Here is a 27,475-nt window from a genome sequence, read left to right on the forward strand (position 1 = left end):
CCTCCCAGTCTTCCCCTAAAAGTTCACTAGGGTTGCCAATCTTCCTGTGGGGCCTGGCTTTCCTGTGTGGCTTACATGCTCCTGGCTACTCACACACCCCTCTCTCTGATTGGTCAGCTGTGGAACTCTGTATTATGAGATAAAATTCAAGTAAAGGAAACTGCAGACAGTTGAAGAAAGATAGTACAAGACTCCTGAATAGGGATAACATGCTTCACTTTATTCAAACATCTTTGTGAAGCTCAGGTACTATGCAATTATACTACAAAACCAACTCTCCCCAAAAAATGTTGCATACCCCATAAGTATTAAAACTGGATTTAAAGTAGTTAAATACCATAGCGATTAGCGAAGCACAGCTAGTAAAAGGCACAAGATTTATGCATTCTGAAGAGAAACCAGAGTAATAAAAAGCAATCGCACCAAATACACACAGCAAACAGAGGGAGGAAAATGGGAGATAGTTCAAGGAATTAGGTGATATTTACAAGTCTAGGGCATCCGTAGGAAAGCAGCTTTGAGGTGACCAGCGCTTCATGGCATGAAGAGAGGCTCAGACAGGCATCTGATGGTGGTGGTTGGATCCAAAGACATGCACACATTTATGGCAGAGGGTAGCCCCATTATATTGTGGGATGTGCTCTAGGGCAGGATTGCTTTTTTTTGCCCCCAAACAATAACCTAATGGCTGTCTCCAGGGTGAGACAATAAAATTGGAAAAGGTTTGATTAAACCTTCCTGGGTGTTACTAAACATAAAAGGGTGCTTGATGACCTGTGATGGCTGGGGCAAGTGGGGCTTGTCAGATCCCCCTGAATAGTCCAGTATGGGAGAGCGGATAAGGGAAGATCATCAGGGCATGGAGGTAATTAATTCAGGAGCTCCTGGAAGACCTTATTGTCTTAGGATCTTTGCACATCTCTGGGGGTGGGGGGGACTGAAAGCTAGCCTTGCTTCATGACTCACATGCCAGTAATTTTCCAGCTCCTGGCTGGGGGGTTGCCTTGCTAGGCAGCATTTCTGTGTTTAAAACACATGAGGTCTTATGATATAGCCATGTTCACATGCTTCCCTAATAGCATGAGAGCAGGTTCGATTGCTAACAAGATCAAAGACCATATCTCTTATTTCAAATTTGCAAACTATCAAAAGTATGTGTTCTTAGTATGCATTACAATATCTGAACCATTAGTAATATTTATTTACTTTAGTAATAGCCTGTCTTTCTCACTGTGACACACGACACTATTAGTAATTCTAATTTCAGGAATCTGGAGCAGATTGTTATTCAAACGTTTGCTTCAATTATTCAGAATAAATATTCCAGATTCAAAAATTACTTCACAATTTTCTAACTAAAGTACAGTATGAAGGCAAGGGGCCAGGATTCAAAAGTCTATGGTACATGATCCCATTAATTTCCACAGGGCTTAAGTCTGCTTAACTCTGTGTTGTATTGTGGTCAAAAGGTATGTTAAAATGTGTGGTGCATTATTTGAATAAGCATAGAAATGAGGCCATGTCACACAAGGCTAATTTAGAAACTGTATAGTACAGTATTTAACTAGTTTTTCTGGCATTATACAACGCTTCCTTCTTTTTGCCGATTTTTCTAAGTTGGGAGGAATTCAGCTTTTCCTATATCTAAGTGCTAGTGTGTTACCCCTTCATCAAAACTTTTAAGCTGTGTAATTACCTTCTGAGACATGAGTCACTTTGGCTTTGAATTCCCAAACCAGCTGCTCTCTCTATAAAAGGGGGAGAGGGTCCTTCTGCCTGGTCTTATCAACCCATTCCTGTACATTTGAGAAGAAATGGAGCTCTTTTATATGTTTTGCCCACCTTTGCTTCTGGTCCTTTCTCTGAAGTATACAACTGCTGCACCCGCACTTTTTGCATTGCCACGAACATCCGGCTGGAGAGACTTCTACATTGCACAGGTGCGTGATGCTTTGCACGTTTTACTGGTGATTCCATAGGCACTTACAATGAAATTCTAAGCAGAGTTACTCCAGTCTAAGCGTATGAATTCCAATGGGCTTAGACCGGAGTAACTCTGCTTAGAATTTCACTAGTTTTGGGAGTCAGTCCCACTGCATGTAGCGAAGTTCTCCTTCTAGTAAATATACATATTCGACTCTTTGAAGTAAGTTTTTCTGAGGTTCATAGGAGTTACTTTCAACTAAACAGTGCTTTGGATCATATTTGTAGTGGTAAGGAATGGATGGATATATATACCTTTTGCTTTTTGCTTCTCCCAGGTAATTGGCAGCTTTGGATTTCTGAAACTGTAAACTTTGTATATAGCTCTTGAGAACTGCAATCGCAGAGTAGAGACAGATCTACAGTCATTTAAAATGTTACCATATGGTGGTTGGAATTGCATGGATTTTTAATAACATACGGCTATTGGTAAACTCAGTTTAACTCATCCGCACAGATACTCAGACACATGCAGAGGAAGGGAAGCAGCATTATGTTATATTGTGAGAATAAACAAGCGTGTACTCAGGATTTCTCCATCGGTTCATCTTTCATGATTTACTATTTGTATATACTCAACAACTGAGCATATTTGTTATTTTGCATGGATAGTATACCTAGCGTTTGCACCTACACCTTGGTAATTTCACTCCTGCGTAACCTATCTTTATTATTCCAAGGTGTTGTGTTATCTTGAACGACACATTATGGATACAGTTTGTTATATTCTGCCTCTTGAACCTTTTAGGTCTTGGCTTTGCATCTGTTTTTTTAGGACTCTTTCCTTCTTTTTGTGTTTAGCTCACAAGCAGATACCACATGGTTCCCATTTCTTGTTTCCTCATGTAGTATATATTGATGATTTTGAGAAAAGAAAACCTTCCCTTGACTTTCCCCTACAAAAAAGATTCTGTGAATTTGTCTCCAGAAAGTTGTTTATTCTTCATTATAGCGCAGTGAGTTTTTTGGGTAACACACGGAACCTAAAACAATGGCTCCCAAAACATTGCAATAGCGAATTTTCCAAAACTAAATAGCTTCTCCCTAGTATATCTGACAAGCTTAAATATTTTCACTAAGGTAGCTGCAGCATCTCAGTGTTGGAATGGCACAAACTATGTTATATGATACTTTCTCTCTACCTATCACATTTTAATCTCACCCTTTATTAGTATTACCAGTCTTCTGAAGGGGCCTGGAGTTCTCCCGGATTTACCACTGATCTCCAGACTACAGAGATGAGATTATCTGGAGGAAACAGCAGCTTTGGAGGGCAGGCTTTATTGCATCTCTGCTTCCTCCTCAAACTCCACCCCCACAGGCACCCTCCCCCCCCCCCAAAAAAAAACCATTCAGGAATTTCCCAAGCTGGAGTTGCCCACTCCACCCAACAATTAAGGAGCTCAGAGAAGTGTACATAATTCTATCCTCCTGTATTTTGCCCTCACAGCTCAGGGTGGCACATCAGGCTGAGAGAAAGTGACTAAGTGACTAACCCAAGGTGTGGAGCTTCACGGCTGAGTGGAGATTTGAACAGGGGATGTCCAGGTTGTTAAAAAACAACTGCACAATACTTCACTTTGAATGTACAAGGCCAACAGTCAGTAGTACTAGCTGACTGCCTTAAGGGCCATACCCTTACTCAGGACGCCCTTGGCCAGCTGCAAGTGGGCATCTGTGACACCCCACATTGGTGAGAACAAAACAGTAACAATGAGGGGGTCTGGTTGTAGCTGTGGGCCTCACTGCTGTCCACGGGCTGGCAGCCAGATTCTACCCTGATAGAAAATGATCTTGGATGCCAAATGGTCCATAATTGCTCTGGGTGGCAGACTGGGGATATTACTGGTAGTGGAGAGTGCCATCAAGTCATAGCTGACTTATAGTGAGCCATGGTGGGGTTTTCAAGGCAAAAGACTAACAGAGGTGGTTTGCCATTGCCAGGCTCTGCATAGCAACGCTTGGAGTATCCCCTCCAATCAGGGCCGGATCGTTGGGAGTGGGGGCGCAGAGGGTGTAGTCTGCCCCCAGCACCTCCAAAGAGGAGGCACTGGGCGTGGCTGCCAGTTGCTGGGAGCGCACTGGAGCTGGCAGCAGCTGCGCAGGCAGCTGAGTGGAGGGCTCGGAGGCCGCCCATGCCATTCACCTGCCCCGCCACCGGGGCAGCCAGCTTGCCACATGGGCGGCATGCCTCTGGGCCCCTGCGTGATGACATTATGGGGGAATGTCAGACTTGGGTTGCCCTGGGTGCTGGCAACCCTAGATCCGGCACTGCCTCCAATTACTAGCCAAGGCTGCTCCTGCTTAGTTTCTGAGACCTGACAAGATCGGACTTGCCTGGGCTATCCAGGGCAGGGCAGAGATACCACTAAAGCATATCAATTAGATATTGAAATTAGTAGCATTTTTTTTTACTGTGAGGGAGGAAGAAAGAGAACATGTCATGCATGTTTTTTCTCTTCAATAGTTGCACATATCAAAATAATAGTATAGAGAAATAGATTTCCTTGCCTTTCTCTAATTTAGGAATACCTTGACAAGTATTACACACCAAAAGGAGAACACACGGTTGGAGAAATGACAGCGGGTGGCAATTCCGTGACAAGGAAAATTAAGCAAATGCAGGCTTTCTTTGGCTTGCAAGTGACGGGGAAGCTGGACTACAGCACCATGGATGTCATCAAGAGGCCTCGGTGTGGCGTCCCAGATGTTGCAAACTATCGCCTCTTCCCAGGAGAACCCAAGTGGGAAAAAAACACATTGACATACAGGTAATAAGTTGACATCAAAGGTGCTTGAAATGAGATTTTTAGAATTACTGAATTTATCTGACGTTTTGGTTTCTGCCTTCGCATTCCTCCACAATCGGCACATTTATTTTCACAAGTGTTCCTCATCATAACAGACTTCTGCATATAGGATCTGGGGGGGGGGAGCCCCCATCTCATTGTCCATCATTACTTCCTTTCAAGCAATCCTATAAAAGAGGCAGCAAATAGTTGCTGCCAAACCATTAAGTAAGAAAACTAACAAATAAGGGTTTGCACGTGTGCAACTGGGCCCAGTGTTACTGTTCCCCACATGATTTAACCCAGGGTTAAAACTTTTAATCAGAAGTGTCCAGAAAGACAGAAGTCTTGGGGGGTAGGGTAAAGTCCTCTTGGTACTTCTCAACCTGTTATCTTGTGAGGACTTCTTTAGTTATAGTGATGGCACCCAAAGGACAGCAGTAGAAGAAGGTTGTTGAACAGGCAGCAACCTGTTTACGTGCCTGGGTACTCTTCGGTGCTTCTCTCCCTTAATAATGTATTACGTACAATTTTCACCCTAATCTACATAACATGAGCCTTTACAGCAGCCCAGGACTTGGAGACTGGAGAGGAGACTCCTTCCTCCTCAGAGTCATGTGTGCATGCCCACATGGACATTGCATGTTGCTTGCTGGCCTTTCCTTGCATTGTGCATAAGAGCACACAGAAAGGGATTGGCGGGGGTGACTACACTGACAGCAGCATGCCATCTGCTGCTCCCCTCCTTGGTGCAAAGGAAGACATTTGCAAACCGATTCCTATGAGGACCAGCCAGCCACTCAATGCCAATGCCAGTGCCATTGTCTAGGAGGCACCAAAGATAAAATGCGCTCATGTGCAACATGCACATGTGCAACATGCACATGTGTGTATTTTTGGCTCATTTGTTCCATTTTGCACACCCCTACACACAACCAGCCCTGTGTTTTAAATGAGCAGAATTGCTTCAGCCAGTGCCCAGTTTGCCATTCAATCCAGTCATGCAGTAGGCTGTTAAACGTGGGCTGAGTTTGCACATTGGCTGCAAGGTGAAGAGCCCTGCATACAGCCACGCCTTAGGGCCAGACTAGATGTTCAGTTTTTTAAAGAGTTTGGTCTGGGTTCCCAAGACCCAGCTTGGGTTCCCCACAGCCACAGAGCAGCTGCTAGGAAAGGCTTTTTAACAATAAAGGAGAGCCCAAATGGGCTTGGTATACCGATGGTGGGGGGGATCAAGGGTTTCTCCCTCCCTCCCCCCAGGCCATTTTTCCACACTGGAAACACTGAGGGAGGTTATTTCCTTCTTTAAAACCTTGAATGTCTTGTTTGGTCCTTAGGAGGATGCAACTCTGCTCAGAATGGCACTGCACAACATATGGCATTTGAAAGTCAAATAGATAACCTTTGCGTAATATTTGTTGTGGTACTTACTAGCAGCTTTAGAGGATTTTGGTGCACAGAAGATGAACAATGTTGCATTCGATTGTAGGTAAATATGAATACACTAGTAACAAAGCCTGTTGTGGGAAAAAATACAATGGGCTCTAGAAAGGGGAGGGCAGGCTGGTGAGCATTGCATCCTCCTCTGCGACTGATCCTGGCCGGGTGAAGGGAGGTGTTGCCACCTACTCCGCTCCTTATCCTGAGTGGGTGAAGGGAGGGTGGGCATTGCCTCTTGCTCCGCACTTCATCCCAGCTAGGTGAAGGCGGGGGGTGGGCATTGCCACCTTCTCCACTCCTAATCTTGGACGGGTGAAGAGAGGTTGGACATTGCCTTCTGCTCTGCGCCTGATCTCAGCTGGTGAAGTGGGGGGCATTGCCGCCTGCTCTGCTCCTGATCCCAGCTGGGTGAAGGCAGCAAGTGGGCATTGCCATCTGCTCTGCTCCTGATCCCAGCTGGGTGAAGGGATGGTGGACATTGCCACCTGCTCCGCTTCTGATTCCAGCTAGGTGATAGCAGGGGTTGGGCATTGCCGCCTGCTCCACTCCTGATCCCAGCTGGGTGACGGCAGGGGTCAGGCATTGCAGCCTGCTCTGCTTCTGATCCCAGCTGGGTGAAGGGGGCAGGCATTGCCACCCGCTCTACTGATCCCCACTGGGTGAAGTCAGGGGGTGGTCATTGCCATCTGCTCCACTCCTGATCCCAGCCTGGGCTTTCCACCATGGCGCACTCTCTGGAAGGACAAGCTGCCTCATCTGGGATTCCTTCCACAGCAGCGCCCTCTGGAGGTTAACCAGGGTAGGAACTAAGTTGTCAGGAACATGCTTACCCTTTTATATTATAGGATAGATTTGTTTCATTTCTGAGCTTCTTTTGACTGCTTTTAATTGGGAAGTCTCATTTATGGATTTTAATGGTGTATTTTCCCTTTATGTAGATTCATGCATACATCTACATTAATAATGTTTTAAAAATTACTCTTACATAACTCCAAAAGCTATTGATATTGCTCCCATTGCTTTACAATATCTTTAAAAATAAAGCCTTGATCTAGATGGAACACCACATTGGTACTTGTATTACAGGACTTTACAGAAGAATATCTGGATGGTTGTAGAAAAGCAAGTGTCGTCTTAAAGACCAACCAGATTTCCAGGGTATAAGTTTTCAAGAGTCAAGCTCCCTTTGTCAGAATGCTTGTAGGAAGTCTATATGACAATTCAGGCAAAATTGGGGGAAAGTTGTTTGTTTTGTAATGTGGAATGTCTTATAGAAATGGGGACCAGGCATGTCTTCCTATGCATGGTTAATAGTTTTGTGAGCATATGAAAATGGCTGTCTGACATGGTGAATGCATATGGTGTTAAGTCAGTATAGTCTGGGTAGATTGCCGGACTTGGGAAACAATCCTAAAGACACTTTCCTGGGAGTAATCCCAATTGAATTTCCCGGACTAACTTCCAAGTAGACCTGCTTATGATTGTTACCTTGGTCTAGGGAGGTCTGGGTTAAAATCCTTGCTCGTACATGAAGTGATGGTGGATCACTCATCACTAAGCTACTTGTTTGGTAGTTTAGAGCCAGTTGGGGGTAGTGGTTAAGAGCGTGGGACTCTAATCTGGAGAACCGGGTTTGATTTCCCACTCCTCCACTTGAAGCCAGTTGAGTGACCTTGGGTTGGTCACAGCTATCTTAGAGCTCTCTCAGACCCACCCACTTCACAGGGTGATTATTGTTGTGGGGATAATAATAACTTTGTAAACCGCTCTGAGTGGGTGTTAAGTTGTCCTGAAGGGTGGTATATAAATCTAATGTTGTTGTTGTTGTTGTTGTTGTTGTTGTTGTTGTTGTTGTTGTTGTTACCTGACAGGGCTGTTGTGAAGAAACTGAGGTGAGGCCCCAGTGTTCCATGAAGGAAGAGCAGGAGACATTATGAACAAAATAAATGTCCAAAGCTTCTGGCATTGGCATTTGATCCACTAGGTGGAGCTATTCATATGGAAAACCAATCGCACACTCCACCTGGAGTATTGTGTGCAGTTCTGGAGGCCTCACTTCAAAAAGATGTGGACAAATTGGAACGGGTGCACAAGAGAGCAATTAGGATGATCAGGGGCTCGGAGAACGAACCCTACGAGGAAAGACTGAGGGACCTGGGAATGTTCAGTTTGGAGACGAGGAAGCTGAGGGGAAACAGGATTGTTCTCTTTAAGTATTTAAAAGGCTGTCTCTTAGAGGAGGGAAGGGAGCAGTTCCTGTTGGCAACAGAGGATAGGACTCAAAACAGTGGGTTTAAATTACAGGAGCGAAAGTCCTGGCTGGACATTAGGAAAAACTTCGTCAGGCTAAGAGTAATCCAGCAGTGTAATCGGCTGCCTAGCGATGTGGTGGGTTCTCCCTCATTGGCAGTCTTCAAGGAGTGGCTGGATGAATACTTGTTGGGGATGCTTTAAGCTGTTCCTGCATTAAGCAGGGGGTTGGACTAGATGGTCTATAAGGCCCCTTCCAGCTCTAGGATTCCATGAAAGCAAGGTCTTCCACTAAATGGAGTGGACCTGATGACTGTCGTTTCCCACTGCAAAACTTCCATTGCTCGATTTATTTATTTGGCTAACAATGTATCTGCTGCTTTACAGCACTGCTCAAAGCCAGTAGCAAAGTTTGGTGTAGTGGTTAAGAGCACGGGACTCTAATCTGGAGAGCCGGGTTTGATTCCCCACTCCTCCACAAAGCCAGCTGGGTGACCTTGGGCGAGTCACAGTTCTCTTGAGCTCTCTTAGCCCCACCCACCTCACAGGGTGATTGTTGTGGGGTAATAATAACACTTTGTAAACCGCTCTGAGTGGGCATTAAGTTGTCCTGAAGGGCGGTATTATAAATCGAATGTTATTATTATTATTAAATGAAAATATCCCCAAGTGATGCAAAACATCAAATCAAACTTCACAAAAACCATACAGCCCTCACTGCAACAATTTAACTAGTAGTTTTTCAAATGGTTAAATTGACCCAGTCACAAGTCCAGTCTTAATGTTAAAGAATACTCTAATGCTTAATTGGAGAGTTCTTGCTTTAATTTCCAAAATCTAGAGAGTAAGAACCTTACCTGCCTCCTCCAACCAACAGAGTGGAATAGCTGCCACATAAAAGACATGTATTTTAGCCAAGGAGGATCACACTTGCCCAATGAAGACACCCCCTGCCAAAAAAAGGGGAGGGTGGAGCAGCTGAAGATCTCAGTTGACACATGGACTCACCCAAACAGAGATGCGTCAGCAACTATGGCTTGCTCTTCCATGCCTGTGGGATCTTCAGGCTTTGTGCTTCCTCCTTGCCTTCATCTCTGTTCACACAAACCAATATTTTGGGTTTTGTAGTCATCATTTCACTCTGCCCAGAATAGCCCAGGATCTTGTCAGATCTCAGAAGCTAAGCAGGGCCAGCCTTGGTTAGTAATGAGATGGAAGACTTCCAATGAAGCCCAGGGCTGCACAGGCAAGCAATGGCAAACCACCTCTGTTAATCTTTTGCCATGAAAACCCCACCAGGGGTCACTATAAGTCAACTCTGAATTGAGGGCACACTCCACCACCAGTGATCGTTTACCCTTACACTTCAAACAGGCAAAACTCAAGGGCTGAGTCTGACCAGCCTTTTGACTGGTGAAAAGGAAAAGAGAAGGTCCATTTTGACCACTGAAAGGGCAATGCTGGGGATCATGTGACCTCGATGGACAAAAATCATATGGGTCAGTGGCTGTGGGATTGAGTGGGCTGCCTGGATCCAACCCGTAGTTTATGCTTCCTTGTGATAACAGACTGGGAACCATCCTCTTGAGATTCCCCCACCCAGGTTCTCCAAGATGCATTCACACAGTGGCGAACAATGAGTCACCACTACATCTGAACCATGCCAATGGAATGCATCCAACCAAGCAGTTCTAAAATCTTAATGGTACTTGAGTCTTTGAAAACGGTGGCAGTGATTTCCTCCCCCTGCAGATCACCACTTTTTCTCTTATGCTTCTCCTGTGGGTCCACTGCTCCCCAGAAATGAAACTTCAGGGGGCCACAGCAGAAGAGGGAAGCAAGGAAGTCCCACTTTGCAAAGCCCATTGATGGCTGGCTTCATACCATATCTCAGAACATAGAGAGCTTGTACAACTTCCCTGTGCCACCTCTTGCTTTGAACGTGCCACCTGAATCTGGATCCACGAGATCCAGTTTGGTGTAGTGGTTATGAGCAGCAGGAGTCTAATCTGGAGAACCGGGTTTAATTCCCCACTCCTCCACTTGAAGCCAGCTAGGGGACCTTGGGTCAGTCACAGCTTCTAAGAGCTCTCTCAGCCCCACCCACCTCACAGGATGATTGTTGCTTTAGGGATAATAATAGCATTTATTGTAAACCACTCTGAGGGGTGTTAAGTTGTCCTGAAGGGCAGTATATAAATCAAATGTTGTTGTTGTTGTTATGGTAGCATCGAGACTTGATTACTATAATGGACTCTACATAGATCTCCCCTCAAAGTCAACTCAGACAGTCCAGTTGATGCAGAACACTGCAGGTCGATATTATTATCAGGAACATTCAGGGCTCATTTCGAGGGGGAACGCACAGGAACGCAGTTCCGGCAGTTCCCCAAAGAGGTCACATGTCAGGTGGCCCCGCCCACCTGACTCTCGGCCATTTTTGCCTGTTTCGGCCTGGATTGGGGCCAAAACAGCCCGGATTGGGCCTCTGATGGGTGGTGGATCACTCTCCTGCTCAGCAGCAGCCCGATCCTGACCATTTTCGGCCCCTTTTTGGCCATTTTCAGCCCCTTTTTGCCATTTTGGGCCCAATTTCAGCCCTGAATGTCTAGGATTGGGTCCCAAACAGCCAGGATAGATGATGTCAGGGGGTGTGGCATATGCAAATCAGTTATGGCAATGACATATTCTGGTGATGTCAAGGGGCGTGGCATATGCTAATGAGTTATTCTAATAAGTTCCTCCAGCTCTTTTTCTACAAAATGACCCCTGGGAACATTCATATTACTTCCATTCTGTAGTCACTCAACTGGCTACCCATCAGTTGGCAGTGGAAAGTACCCTCAAGCCATAGCTGACTTATGGCAACCAATGTTGGGGGTTTTGTGGCAAGAGACTAAGAGAGGTGGTTTGCCATTGCTGCCTCTGCAACTCTGGTCTTCTTTGGAGGTCTTCTATCCAATTACCAACCAAGGCTGAACCAACTTAGCTTCTGAGATCTGGTGAGATCAGGCTCACCTGAGCTATCTAGGTCAGACTCATCAGTTACCAGGCCCAATTCAAGGTTTTAGCCCTTCATGTGTATGATACCACTTCTTGCACTATGGCAGGTTTGCTCATCCAAACCTGCACATGCCACCCTGCAAATGAGAAAATCAACAGCTGCCCATACATGTAGTAGCGGCCCCTCACTTGGAGTGATTCTGCACACTTTGGATAATGCACTTCCAATCCTCTTTATAGATCATTTGGAACGGATTTTTTTGTGTGCAGGGAAAAAAATCCACCTCAAACAATTGATAAAGTGCATTGAAAGTGCATTATCCAACGTGTGCGGAATCAGCCAGTATGGGAACAGCCAGTCTGAAGAAGTCAGGAAAGCTTTCACTCTCCCAACTTTCCATAAACTATGTAAAATCAAATTATTCACAAGGGCTTTTTTACACAGGTGATAAGGTTGTACTGTAAGGAAATGGTTCAGAGAAATGCTTTGATAAATGGACAGAGAGTAGTTCCTACTGAGTAGTTTCTACATTGTTTAATATGTCATGTCAAATTCCTTGTTTTGTTTCATCACTGTATTACCTCTGTATCAGATTTCTGCTTATTTTCAAATTTCTGAAATCTATACCTTATTATACTGTCTATTCGAATGTCCCATCAATAGTGTTGATTTACTCTGTGTAATCTGAAAGTTTGATCTGTTTTGTTTTAAAAAATGCATTGCCTGAGTACACCCAAACAGGCTTTCAGATCTTCCTTTCTTATATATTTATTTTATTTATGTACTTATTTATTTTAAAAAATAAATGTCATAGAGACACTCAAGGCAGCTCACAACATAAACGGTGACATCATAAACCACAAAGACATTAACATTAACAGCTCTAAAAAACGAGCAATAAAAACCGGAAATATAAAAGCACATAACACATACATTTGGGGCAAGTTCATCTTGCATTCAGTCTTGCTTGCTGCTAGTTTGACATTGCAATCCTAAACAGAGTTACACCAATCTAAGCCCATTGAAATTAATGGGCTTAGACTGGAGCAACTCTGTTTAGGATTGTGTTGTAAATCAGAAAGGGTACTCCAGCATGGAGTCTCCAAATGGAGGCTGTTTCACAGGAAACAATCTGCACTCCAGCTCTTTTGAGGAGCGTGTACCTTTTGTTTTGAAGAGCAAACTATTACATTTTCTTCCTTTTATGTACTGGAAATGGTTTCACTTTTATTCCCATAGTTGTACATGTACTTTCTAAACCGTACTTATTTTTCCAGAGTATCAAAATATACGTCCACTCTGAGTCATGCAGAAGTTGACAAGGCTGTGGAGATGGGGCTGAAAGCATGGAGTAGTGCTGCCCCGTTGAAGTTTGTCAAGGCAAGCACAGGAGAAGCCGATATCATGATATCCTTCCAAAGTGGAGGTAATTGTTCGAATCAAAGGCGACAGACTTCAGTGTGGAACATTTCGTTTCTGTAAAGCAATGAAACGAATATTCACTAGAGATTTATAGCGACTAAGTTTCAACATGTGGAAGAGTTCATATGGCTAGAGCTGAGCCCAAACATGAATTTCGGGGAGCATTACATGTTGCAAAAAAGTACATCCCTTTGGTGATATTTCAGGAGCAGCACAGAAACGATGAAGGCGTTTGCCCAATTGTGCTCAGGTGACCATTCTGGTAGGGGTGGAAAGGGAAGACCCTGGGTGCCCCAGACAGCAGCATCAAAGGCACAGGAAGGGGAAGCCCTGGCATTGGCAAGGGTCTTGCTCCTCTCCTTTTGATATCCTTTCAAGGGTCCACTACTATCTCCCGATGTCCATTGGTAATATGGACACTACTTGTTTTATTTAAAATATTTATATAGCACTTTTCTGAATCACTTAGAGTGGTTTCTATACCTTTTCTTAGTTTAAAAGAAAAGAAGGAATATTAAAACCAGGAATATTAAAACCATTGCATTAATAAATACACAGGATAGCAAGTTAGACTACTGTATTCCAGTGTATTTGGGGCTGCCTTTGAAAACTTTTCAGAAACCTCAAATGGTCCAAAATGCAGCAACAAGGTTATTATAAGAGGAGAGATAGAGGAAAGGTATCTCTCTTGTACTGAAAAAGCTGCACTGGCTGCCCATATATTTCCAGGCAATAAACCACTGGGGGCTATGGTACCCAAAGGACCACCTCATGGCCTGCTTCTGCCCTGAGTACTGTTTTATCAGTATCGTTTAGGCTACTCGCTGTTTCTTTATGCTGTTTTGTGTAGTGGTTAAGAGCGCAGGACTCTAATCTAGAGAACTGGGTTTGATTCCCCACTCCTCCGCTTGAAGCCAGCCGGGTGACCTTGGGGCAGTCACAGCTCTCTCAGAGCTCTCTCAGCCCTACCCATCTCACAGGGTGATTGTTGTTGTGGGGATAATGATAACATACTTTGTGAACCACTCTGAGTGGGTGTTAAGTTGTTCTGAATGGCAGTATATAAATTGAATGTTATTATGATGATGTTATTATAGACTGGATTTTTTTAATGGCTTCGGCTTTTTTGTTTTTAATTGCCTTGTTTTTATTGTTTTATTATTAAGCTGTCTCGAGCAAGTCTCTGAGGTAGCAGATACATAATATATATATATGGTTTTAAAGATTTTTTTTATTGTGTATGTTTTTAATCAGTTAGCCATCTTGGTGGCTTTGATGAGTATAGAAAGGCAGAATATAAATTCTGTAAGTAAATAAATACATCTTCTAAATAAATGAATAAATATTATCAGGTTCCATAAATAACATTAACAATAAACAATAATTAAATACCCATAGTCCCTTCTAAATAGTTCCACCTTGCAGCTTTTTGTAAACGTGGGCAGAGATGGTTTCGTTTGCTCTTCTTTCAGCAGCCTAAATCTAAAGCTAAATCAGCTTATTCAGGAGATGGATTTCTGAGCTAGATGTAATTGAATTTCTGAGCTACATTTCTGATCAATTTCTAAGCGAGACAGTGAGCGATTCTGCACACGTTGGATAATGCACTTCCAATCCTCTTTCTAGATCATTTGGAACGGATTTTTTTGTGTGCGGAACAAAAAATCCACCTCATACGATTGATAATGTGCATTGAAAGTGCATTATCCAACGTGTGCGGAATCAGCCATAATTGAAAGAACGCATCCCTAACAACAACACCAACCTGCTTCTCCATTCACAAGGCTGCCCTCAATAATGCCCATAAACCCGCCAAAGTCATAGGGAGCCCATTTAATAAAGTCATCCCTCTCAAGACATCAACTTTTCCAACCAGCATCACCTCCGTCTTGTCTGGATTAAACTTTAGCTTGTTCTTCTTTAGCTACTTGGCTGTAGCATCCAGGCAACACTCAGATGGGGCCTTGGTCAAAGATATAAAATAGATGTCAGTCGTGCCTGCGCTAGCAGTTGCACCCTCCAGATGTAAAGCCAGCATTTAAATATATAGTGCCATCATTGTACATGTCTTTTTCATTATGAAAAAAATACAAGGACGCTATGAATGGCAGATAATTTAGGGCCAAACTAAATGTGATGGCATCCACAGATCTGGCCTGTGGACACTGCCGCCATTTTAAAGGGATTTAAAAATGCTGGCGCGGCCCTGTCCTGATCGGGCCTGAACCTGCAGCACAGCAGGCCAAGGCACTCTTGTTTATCCCCTTTTCAAGTGTTAAAATGAAAAGGTGAGGAGGACAAGAGTCCCTCAACCTACCACGATGCAAGCCCTACTAGGTTCTCTGATGGGGATGTGCAGCCTGCAGGAGACTCTAAGAAAGGTAAGGACTGAGTGTCTACGGGGAAGACTATGAGTCAAGCTACAAGTGATGCGGTTTACGTGAAGTGCACTTGATTGGCCCCACAAGTTTAGCTGGGAAGTGCAGTTGGAGTCTCCCTCCCTCCTGTAGCAGCTGCGGCGGCGGTGAAGCTTCAGCCACCCTTTATATGCCCAGAGCCTGTGCATGGCGGCTTATGAGTGCAGCATGGCTGGAGGGGGTGGCTGCGGCGGTAGTGGCAGGAGTGCAGGAGCACCTTCTGGATTGGAAGCAGTGATGGAGAAGCAGCGGCGGGTAGCACGTGCTCCTCCTCCCGCGGGCCACTGCAGCTGTGCAGGACCAGAGTGCCGTTGCCAGTGCCTCCTGATACGGGAGTGGAGCACAACATTGCACCTGCTTGGCTCCATCTTTGCCCTGCCGTGTGGCTGCTCTCCCCACCCTGCAGCAGGCACATCTGTCCACCTGTGCGCAAGAGAGCCCCAGCTCCTACAAGTGAGGAGGGAAGGCAGGCAGGCAGGCAGGAAGAAGCAGCCCCACCACTGCTGCAGCCAGCTAGGCCTCTGCGCCACAGCTCAGCCTCCTCGCAAAACTCCCCCAGCTCCCAGGAGCAGGCAAGAGAGAGGAGAGGAGCCAAGTGGCTGGAGCTTCACTGCCGACTCAGTTGCTATGGGGAAACAGTCTCTGACTACACTTCCCAAGTAAACTTGCGCGGACCCACCACATGAACTGTGTCACCTGTAGCTTGATTCTATGTGGCTGAGGACATGTGAGGAGAGGGGAGGAAATGTAATTTACATACTTTCCTTGCTGTCTTCTTCCTATCCAAATCAGACAAAGTCAGCTTAAAAACCAATCACTGTCCACATGCTGAACTATCGTCCTAACGGAGCTCTGTCTTTCAGCTTTGCATGTAGAATTCTGCAATTGCTGTCATTTCTGCTGCAGTGCTGCAATAATTGCCAGTTTCCCTGGAAACAGCAGGATGCAAAGACATCATGCAGTTCAAACACTACCGTCCTAATTGCTATTCTAGCCATAACAATTCTGAAATAATGTTCTGTCCTTGTGCTTTTTGTTAGATCATGGGGATTCTTACCCATTTGATGGGCCCCGGGGGACTCTGGCGCATGCTTTCGCACCTGGAGAAGGATTGGGTGGAGACACTCATTTTGATAACGCTGAGAAGTGGACAATGGGCGTGAATGGTAGGAGTACAATTTCCTAATGCACATGAATGCACCTTGAAGGGACCATTTGGAACAAAAATGAATATAATTTATTTGCTTATGCACAGAAAGAGAACTTATTGTTGCAATGAATGCCCTAACACTGGCCACTTTACCCCCCAACTCTCTAGAACCCAGTACTGCACACCTATGTTAGGAGTCTGAACCTAAACCTATGAGCTTTGGTAGGTCTTCTTGCTGCCATCACTTGGAAAATACAAATTACAGTATCTTGTATCAATATTAAACAAATCCAATATTTGACATACTACTCCAAGTCAGTCTTTGTATTCTCTTTTACAATTTATGTCATGCATGTGGTGTACACATCAGGGAAATAAGCCTCACTCTCCCTCCCACCCATCCGCCTTCACATCAGGAGCAGCCGGACCATGTACAAGTTTTCTCCAGACCAGATAAATAGATTGTATCATTTTTTTTTCCTAAGCGTGCATACTAAATAACACAAATATTTTGGGAAAGACCTATAGATGGGGAAATAATACAGAATACCAAACAAATAAAAGAAAAACAAAGTTGCTAGCTAGATATATGCACGTACAAAAATGCAAGCACACATGCAAAGACAAGATCAATGGTTCTCAACCCCATTTGGGCTGGTAAGAATGCCCGGGCTTAGAGATCACAAACCTCTGAAGAACCTTCCATCAGCCACTGGAACCCACTGAAGAAACATCAGTTGACCATCATTGTTCATTTGCAAGCATCCAACTAAACAAAGATGACCAGACCACGACATGACTAGGAATGGTACACGGAAGTCTGTAGAACTTACCTTTCGTTGTTTGTTCTGCTCTGAGACAACTACTGTGGTATCTGTTTTGCATGCAAAAGATCCCTGGTTAAATTCCTGACATTCCCACTTTAAAAGAGCAGGTAGGATGTGACAGATGTCTCCTGGAGACCTATGGCCAGTCAAAGTAAAGATGTACCTTGACAGACCAATGGGCTGATTCAGTAGAACTCAGCTTAATGAGTTCTTGCTCATGTCCTTTTATTTTAGACAGAAGTGTCTGCTTATGTGAAGCATTTTGTTTTCTTGCATAGGATTTAACCTATTCACGGTTGCTGCTCATGAATTTGGCCACGCACTGGGCCTTGCCCATTCGTCTGACCCGTCAGCTTTAATGTATCCCACGTACAAATACCAGCATCCCTTTGGCTTCCGTCTCCCCAAAGATGACGTGAAAGGGATCCAGGCACTGTATGGTAATTATAATTCTTGCTTGTCCATATCTTTTCTTCCCTGATTCTTTCAGTTCCTTCTGTTTATTCCCCCACTGTTTGCCATCTAGATAACCATCTAGATCTAATGAATACATTTTGGACTTACTTACTTATACCATTTATGTATTATATCTCCAGATACCTGCTTTTCCCTTTCCTCAGTGTGTTGATATATGCTATATTTCATTTAGTGTTAATGCAGGTTTATTGTAGGTTAAAAACCTACAATTAATATAATCAGGTTTTAGGAAAATCAAGGCCTAGTTCACACAGACATCATTTAATGATGATTTAATAATTATTTAATGACATAATAATTATTACTGGACTTTTTTGCATTAAAAAACCACATGCAAGGCATATTTATTTTTCATATAATCTTCTCAGCACAAATGCTGAAATATCTTAATTCACCCCCTTAAAAAACCTCCTGAGGATAATGACATTTAAAAAATATTTAACAAGTATATAAAACTGTGTTTTTTAAAGTTCATTGGCCTTCCGCTCGCATTTCCATTTTTTCCTCTGCTATCATGAGGGCTAGTAACTACTATTTGTTGAAACAAATTGTTTCCTACAAAGGCATATCTTGTGACAAAATTCAAAGACTGGAAACACTAAATCTGATTCAAGGCATATATTTGAACTAGACAGTATGTATACAATTGTTACCCAAAAAACGAAGAAGAAATCAGTACTAGAATTAAGCATCGAGTGCCCTTATTAGTAAAACTGGTTGTGTTGTGTGTGGTATTCCAGGGTCACGGCAATCCGGATCCAAGGTCCATCATCAACCTCTTCCCAAACCACCAACTCCAGTTGATCCAGACCATTGTGACTCCAGAGTCTCATTTGATGCAGTCACAGTGCTGGGGAAAGAACTTCTTTTCTTCAAGGATAGGTAACTGGTCCAGTTGATCAAATCTGCACTCAGAACAGCATGTCTCATTTTCCATTAAAATATATATATCAGTAAGACAGAGCATCAGCATAGTCCAATTTGGTCTCTGCTATGAAGCTTACTTGGGCTAGTCGCTCTCCTCCAGCCTAACCTTCTTCAGAGGTAGGGTTGCCAAGTTGAGTCTGGCAACCAGTGAGAGCTTTGAGAATGGGAACATGTGGGAGGCCATGACATCGTGTGCACTGTGATGTCACTTCCAGGGAAATTGTTGAAATGACATTGGGTCTTCTCTCCTCAACAGGGTCTTCTGGAGAAGACAAGCTCAGCTAAAAAGTGTGCAGCCACTTGCCATCACAAGCTCTTTCCCTCAGCTCATGTCAAACGTCGATGCTGCCTACGAAGTAGCTGAGAGAGGAGTCGCTTATTTTTTTAAGGGTTGGTCACTTTTGAAAACATTTGTGGTCTGACTGAAGTTTATTCCAAAAAATAGTTATGACAAGGATTAGTCATCATTTCAATATTGGCTTCAGGCATACCCCATTTGCCATTTTTATTTTTTTAACAGATGAGGAATAAGCAAATTTTTCAGAAAACTACTGGGGGCCAAATTGGAAATGATGCTGGTAGACCCATGATTATTTTTTTTAATCTTGCTTTCCCCCTCCACACATGATTTTATTTATCTACTTTATTTATTGCATTGCCTTTCTCATTGAGCCTCAGGGTGGATTACAGGATTATAAAAGTAATGCAATAAACAATACAATAAAACTGGATCACACAACTAAACAACAATGAACTAAAACAAAAGAATACACCCAATGAACTGGACTTCACAATTAGAGAACAATGAAATAAAGACAGCATAATACATACAATTAAAAACTGCAGTATGAAGGGAGGAGAGAGGAACACTGACTCTAGGATTGCTAACTTCAGGCTTGGCAAGTTCCTGGAAATTTGGGGGTGGGACCTGGGAAGCAGTGGCGTAGCATGGGGGGGCAAGAGGGGTGGTGGTCACCCTGGGCACATAATTTTTAGGGGATGCCGCACTGAAGAGAGCCTGTGCTCTCTTCACAGGAGGCCACCCATGGTGCCCTGGCCACCTGCCATACCAACAGGGCAACCAGCTCGCTGGACACCAAGCTGGCCATCTTGCAGCTGAGGAGCACGCTGAGCTGCTGGCGATGCTGCAGGTCACTGCCACAGAGGGCTGCCTGATATGGAGTGGGGAGGCGAGCCCAAATCGCGGGAGTGCTGCTGGGGGGCGGCCCTGCCCTGCACAATGACATCACTTCCCAGAAGTGACATCATTGTGCAGTCCTGGGAGTGCACACATGCCAAACGTGAATGTGTGTGGTGCCAGGGGCACCACCTTCTACCGGGAGTTGCCCCGGGCACTGCCAAGCCATGCTACACCATTGCTGGGGAGGGAGGGGTTTGGGGAGGGAGGAATCTCAGCAGGTTATAATACCATAGAGTCCACCCTCCAAAGCAGCCGTTCCCCCAAGGGGAACTGATCTCTGTAGTCTGGAGATCAGTTGTAGTTCTGCAAGATCTCCAGGGCCCACCTGGAGGCCGGCAAGTCTTCACATACCTGCACCATCACTCACTGAAGAGCAATGGGTAATCGTAACCAAGGCCTGTCTTGTGAACCTCTAGGATGAACTTATCTCACCAGCCACACATTCCTCCTTCCATTCATTTAAGAGATGTAGAGCCCCTAGTTCTGGTTAACAAACCATAATTAATAAATATGAAACTAATAAATCAACAATATAAAATGGTTCAAAGTTCAAGACAGTTTCGTAGCAGTCCAAAAAAATATCTCATTAGTCAAACTCTTTTGAAAACCTTCCCAAGTAAAACTTGTTAAATTATGTTAAAAACTCATTGAAAAGGGGAGTTTATATAATATATAACCTCATGGAAACTCAATAAGGAATTTGCTTCACTTATGAGTTCTGGGGGGCAGTTCCTACAATGTATTGTGGCTGCCCCGAGTGCTGGACTCTCCCTTTTTTCAGCTGTGCCAGGTCTTCCATAAAAACAGGTTTAATAAGCCATTGTTAAGCCAAAAGAGCTACAGTTAATAACAAAATTGTTGTTATTGTTACTGTTGTTGTTATTGTTTCTCACTTTGATCCTAGGTAGATTACACACTGTGAGTGAAAATATAATATCATCAACAGTTAGGACATCCACTGAATAAAGTACAGTAATGAACAACAGATTAAAACAATCAGGGAAACAGATAAAGCTGGGAATGATAGCAGAATTTTTTTTAAAAAAAGCATAAAGCTGAGCACACAGATGAAATCTATCTGAAATGAAGCGTAACTAATTTCCATGACACGTTTAGCAGCATGGAAACTCCCAAGTAAGAGCATTCATCAGCAGGCAGTACCCAATTACATATGTAGAGGTTAATTGGAGTATACCATCCTGAAAGGGCATTGGATATAAGAAAGAGACCTCCTCAAAGCTACATGGCTGTTCAAGGCACGGAATTTTTTCCTGGATTCATGTTTCCCAGGTATGGTTTTTAAGACCTGCCTGCCTGCTGCATAAGAATATTGAGTGAGTAGCTTAGTCCTGGTGCTGCAGTACAGCAGAGAGCTCCCTCTTCTGGCAAACTCTTGCAGTAACACCAACAGAAAGAAATTTTGAGTTTTGTGGAGTTCGAGATTCCCTACCCACAACCTTACACAAATGCAGCTTTCAAGGCAGGAGAGGAACTCCAGCTTGAATACAGACTAGCTGTTCCTGCAGCTGCATGGATTGATGCCCATAAAGCACCATTTTCCCATCCTCCCCTTGCCACCGCATCCCAAAATACACCCTGAAATCCTGTACTTGGGAACTGGAGTTCAGGGGATATTTGGGGCTGCTGCAGGAGGGAGGTGGTGAGAAAGTTGCATTTTATGGGCTGAAGTCTTTGCACCTGCAGAAACACCAGTCTGGATTCAAACCACTACTTCCCAATTAAACTTGCAATTAAATTGTGTTAGTAATTTCCTCCATTGGTTAAAAAAACTTACAACACACTAGGTTACACAGACACTCTATGATTAGTTTAAATAAAAATCAATTGATGAAGAGCTTATATTGAGTGCCAGTGAGAGGTTTCAGTGGGTTTCACTTTGGGTGCCATGAGACGTAGATCTGCACGTAAGAGGCAAAGGAATTCAGGCTGCAAATGCATGGCAAGGGAATGAATCGTTATTTCTTCTGTTTGCCAGGGCCTCACTACTGGACAACTCGTGGGTTCCAAATTCAGGGACCCCCTCGGACAATTGCAGACTTTGGGTTTTCCAGGGATGTGCAGCACATAGATGCAGCTGTCTACCTGAAGGATGAAAGGAAGACACTCTTCTTTGTAGGAGACGAATACTACAGGTTCCTTTATTATTGCCTCTTAATAAAACGGTTAATAGTAGAACTCAGGTCTCTCAGATAAAGGTGATTGGTGGTAGACTGACAGCTCTGAGTTGGCTCCACCAGAAAAATTCACAGAAGGTGTTGGAAGAGTGATTCTTTCCCTGTCTTTACATTCTTCTGATATTTGTAATAAAACACATCTCTGAAAATCATGAAAACCTGAAAAGCAAATGTGCCACAGGATAGAGGAGAGGGCTTTAATGGGGTTCCCAACACTGTGTAGGCAAATAGGAGACACAGGGCCAAGCTACAAGTGACAAATGACACTTGAACGGCAAGTGGATTGAGTGGAGCACAAGTGAACAGGGAGAAATACACTTGCTGTTCAAGTGTCATTCGTCACTTGTAGCTGCGCCCTTAGAGGTGGCAGTGCCTGGGAAGGGTGGAGTTTTGGAAGCATGTGGTGTTACTTCCAAGTGATGCTCTAGGAATTTCCCCTACTTTCTATGGTAAAGACCATAGAGATTAGTGGAAATTCCTGGAGTATCACTATTGGGGCCTTTTTTCATCAGTTTCTTGAGAGGGGAAGATGGGAGATGGGGATCTGGGTAACTGGTAAGCCTAAACTGCAGTGGGATATCAAGAAATATCTGCCTCTTTCCCCCTTTCCACTGAGACAAGCTGTGAGGGAAGAGGTGAAATTAAGTCATTTTTCTTCAATCATTGTCCCTCATTGCTAATATACAGACATTCTTTGCTGCTGAACCAAATCCAGTTAAACAGTCTCCAAGCTGACTTCCAAGTGCTTGACAGATTCAGTTAAAATGAAAATGGATTCAACTATGTATAATTAAATAAGAGCAAGAAACAATTGCTCATAAATTTTCTTTTGTGCATGCAAAATATCTTCCCTCCTACGTGCTTTTTTTTCTTTTGCGAGTTTACAGACACTCCGGTCACACTGAATGAATCTCAATAGATCTGTCTAACTACACCTGGATCAGGATATTTGGGGTGAAGCTATAAAGCCTTTGAATTGCTCTGGTGTTCCATCCGTCTGTTTTCTACCTCTACATGAATTTTTCATCAGTAGATTTTTACTCACAATATAAAAGCTTAATTGCCATTTGCTGAGCTTTCCATTAACTTTAAAAGAAAAAAAACCTAATTCAGTAGTTAACACTCAACTGCAAGCCCTAACATAGATAGCCCAGGCAAACCCAATCTCACATGATATCAGAAGCTAAGCAGGGTTGGCCTTGGTTTGTAATTGGATGGGAGACCTGCAAGAGGGAGGGAGACTTCATGGCAAACCACCTCTGTTTGTCTCGTGGCTTGAAAACCCCAGAAGGGGTTGCCATAAGTCAGCTGTGCCATGATGGCATTTTCTACCACCACTCAACTGCAAAGAAGGTTAGTTTGAAGTATTTGGTCACCCCCCATTGCTTCTTCCTGTGCTGCTGAGGCCAACAGCAAGATGAGCCCCAGCAGTGCATTGGGACGAGAGATGGGCATGAACCAAAATATGAACCAAAGTTCATGACAAACTGGGTCAGTTCGTGGTTCACAAACCAGCGGTTCATCAGAGCCCATTTCTGACGAACCACCACAAACTTTAGGCTGGTTCATTTGGTTCAGTTTTTGGTTCGTCACAGCAGACAGCCTGGCGCCGATCAATCAGTTTCCTAGGCAACAAGAGATGGACTTCCTACAGACCTTCTGCTAACCCAGAAGTGACCTTCTGCTGACCCAAAAGTGACAATTTGCTGTCTGGGGTGTGACATTTTCACGAACCAAATGAACTGGTTTGCAATCTGGGGCAGGTTCGTGAAAGTTTGTGGTTCATGGTTCGTGAAATGCAACGAACCTTGAACCACATGGTTCATTTTTTTCCTGGTTCGTGCCCATCTCTAAGTGGGACCCTTTCGACCATGCCATGATGCCATCCCAAAGAGTTGCTTGGGTGGCTTTGCCAGAGAACCAGCCTTCCTGGAAGACAATGAAACAAATGGAAGGAAGTGTGCATGTTCAGACTCCAAAACTAATTACAGGAATTCTCAAAGGAAATTATAAGATATGCAAAGGGGAACACACAAAATCTACAGAGGAGTAACAAAGAAGAAGTGGGAAATTCATTCCCCCACCCACACATAAACAATTGTAAGTGTTTCATTACACAACGACACAGTTTGTGGCAAATATGATGATGGCCACTGCCTTAGATGGCCTTAGAAAAGGATTAGGCAAATTCATGGAGGAAAGATCTATAGACCACTAGTAGCCATTATAACTAAGTAAAGTCTCTGTGCACAGAGAGGGTATATGCCTCTGGATTTCAGATGTTGAGCTCAGCCAACAAGGGTGATTATCCCTTCCTTCCTGCTCAACTTGTGAGCACATCTGACTGGGGGAAAAATAATGCTGGACTAGCTAAACTCTTGGTCTAGCCTATCAGTGTTCATCCTGTGTTTTTATTTGCACAACCAGATGCCAAAATTGGCCATCTCCAGCCAGTCAATCCTTATGCCTGCTCAAGAGTAGCTATGAATCAGTGAAATGTGACTGCTGTTCCAGGAAGATCTTGCATATTGTGTCACTATCTTAAATGAGTGTTAAAGCCTAACTATACTAATAAATTGATAATGAGTTGGACCCAGTTACTCTCTTCTACCATGTTGGATCCAGAGATGCTCTTCCATGAAGTATGCCTTTGATAGAATAAGACTTTTCCAAAAAAGATATACTTCGAGAGCCAGTTTGGTGTAGTAGTTAAGAGCACGGGACTCTAATCTGTAGAGCTGGGTTTGATTCCCCACTTGAAGCCAGCTGGGTGACCTTGGGCTAGTCACAGCTCTCTGGAGCTCTCTCAGCCCCACCCACCTCACATGGTGTTTTGTTGTGGGGATAATAATAGCATACTTTGTAAACCACTCTGAGTGGGCATTAAGTTGTCCTGAAGGGCGGAATATAAATTGAATGTTGTTGTTGTTGTTGTTGTTGTTGTTGTTGTTGTTGTTGTTGTTGTTGTTGTTGTTGTTGTTGTTGTTGTTGTTCCATTGGAGGAAGACTTAACAAAAGGAAATCATTGTACCCAGTAAGGGTGGGGGGGTCACTGGAACCAACCAATGTATATAGACAGGAAATTTCCCTCTATGACACTCCTCTCTCTTAAAAGCTTTGATGAAGTTGAAAGAAAAATTGAAACAGACTATCCAAAGAGCATTGAGGATGAGTTTTCAGGAATCAACGGCAGAATAGATGCTGCAGTGGAGGTGAACGGTGAGTATTCCTCCAAGTAATTTCATTTTTATATCGCAAGGTGTGTGAGTGTGTGTGTGTGTGTGTGTGTGTGTGTGTTATGTACTGTCAAGTTGCCTCCAACCTATGGCGACCCAAAGAACAAAAAACCTCCCAAATGTCCTATTGTTAATAGACTTCCTCAGATCTTGCAAACTGGTGGACATTGGTTCCTTCATTGAGTCAAGCTATCCTGTTTTAGGTCTTCCTCTCCACCTACTGCCTTTTACTTTTCCTAGCATTATTGTCTTTTCCAGTGAATCTTTTCTTCTCATGATGTCACCAAAGTACAATAGCCTTACTTTAGTCATTTTAGAATTTAGGGAGAATTCAGGCATGATTTGATCTAGTACCCACATATTTGCCTTTTTGGCCATCCACGGTATCCACAAAATTCTCCTCCAGCACCACCTTCCAAATGAATCAATTTTCTTCTGGTCAGCTTTCTTCATTGTCCAACTTTCACATCCATTCATAGTATTTGGGAATATCATAGTGTGGATCAGGGGTCATTTCGTAGAAAAAGAATGGCAGGAACTTATTAGCATAACTCATTAGCATATGCTGCACCCCTTGATTGGGTCAAAATGGCAAGGATTCAGCTGCTGTCAGATGGGAGAGTGTTCCCCCACCTGGCAGTGGCCCGATCGGGGCCGTTTTGCCCCCAATCCAGGCCAAAACAGGCCCAAAATGGCCTGGATTGGGTCAGTGCCAGGCAGGGTAGAGATCCCCCACCAGGCACCAACCAAATCCTGGCAGTTTTGCTCCTGACCCAACCAAAAAAGGCCCCAAATGGCCAAAAATGGTCATTTGGACTGTGTTTGGACCCAGATCATGGCTGAAACAGCCTGGACCAGATCAGTGCTGGGCAGGGGAGGGTTCTCCCACATGGCACCGACCAGATCCCAGCAGTTCTGGCCCTGATCCTGGCAGAAAATGGCCCAAATGGCTGAAAGTGGCCATTTTGGACCTGGATCGGGGCCAAAACAGCCAGGACCTCGTCAGGCTGTTTTGGGCCCAAAATGGCCGAAAATGGCTTTTGATAGTTAAGTTTTCTGGCTATTGTGTATATGGTTTGTGTTATTTCATACAGTTTTACAGATGTAAATGATTTTGTATTTTTATAGGAGAGATTATTATCATCATTTGGGCCGAAATGGGCTCAAAATGGCTGAAAATGGCTTTTGATAGTTAAGTTTTCTGGCTATTGTGTATATGGTTTGCTATTTCATACAGTTTTACAGATGTAAATGATTTTGTATTTTTATAGGAGATATTATTATGATCATTTTAATCAGTGATATTCTGTTTTTATTGGTGATATTCCTCAGTATTATCCCATAACAATATTCCAAGAAATAATGACAATTGAATTAATAAATCAATAAAATTAGTGGGTGGAAACAGGCCTGATAATACAATCACACAAAGGTAGGCTGAGATTTTATTAATCCTACATCTTTGAACTAGTAGTGGTAATTTTCGTTTCCTTCGTTTCCTTTCTTTTTTTTCTTATTTTTAGGATTCATTTATTTCTTTCTGGGTCCTAAAGCCTACAAATATGACAAAGAAAAGGAAGAGGTTGTGAACATTGTGAAATCTAGCTCCTGGGTGGGTTGCTGAACTGAAGCAGACATTGGATAGTCACAATGAGTCTGAAGATACCGAAAACTTAGGAGCATGTGAGACACAACCAAAGACTCTCACTTCCTTCTTCCAAAACACAATGACAAAGTACAGAAAGCAAAACCCAGTCAAACCAGCGATACCATGGCATTTTAGAAAGATTTAAAATCCCTGAATTCATAGCTTTTATATGTATGAACTTTGAACACTCCAAACATTGAAAGCGCTATAAATGCTAAGTATTAAGAAGTCCCTGATTCTCAATATACATTCCTGCTGTTCTGTTCTCAGTATAACAATTGCAAAACCCTTTCGTTGATGCCCAGACATTAGAATTGAATTCTCACTTCTCTATCATAAAACCTGGCTCCTCTTATTGTTCTGATAAATCTTTTTAGGGAATGCAGAATTGTCAGGAGAGGCTACTCATTTTGGCATAATTTCTTAATGCAATAAAGCAACTCTGTCCCATGGAACAGTTCTCTTAAGGAAGCACACTCTACTTTGTGCAAGGACCACACCAATTGGCA

At 43.6% G+C, this 27,475-nt stretch overlaps 1 protein-coding gene across 1 annotated transcript; it reads left to right on the forward strand.

Annotated features, from left to right (window-relative positions):
* The first annotated feature begins 1,850 nt into the window (after positions 1–1,850).
* MMP20 (matrix metallopeptidase 20) lies at positions 1,851–26,942 on the forward strand. Its single transcript, XM_054974900.1, has 10 exons — positions 1,851–1,940; positions 4,510–4,754; positions 12,744–12,892; positions 16,346–16,471; positions 17,561–17,722; positions 18,500–18,641; positions 18,943–19,076; positions 21,884–22,040; positions 25,198–25,301; positions 26,842–26,942. Exons 2-10 carry the CDS (start codon positions 4,561–4,563, stop codon positions 26,940–26,942), a joined length of 1,269 nt encoding a protein of 422 aa, XP_054830875.1. The 5' UTR covers positions 1,851–1,940; positions 4,510–4,560.
* Positions 26,943–27,475: the final 533 nt, after the last annotated feature.

This window comes from Eublepharis macularius, chromosome 3 (genome assembly GCF_028583425.1).
Source record: "Eublepharis macularius isolate TG4126 chromosome 3, MPM_Emac_v1.0, whole genome shotgun sequence".
Classification (NCBI taxonomy): Eukaryota; Metazoa; Chordata; class Lepidosauria; order Squamata; family Eublepharidae; genus Eublepharis; species Eublepharis macularius.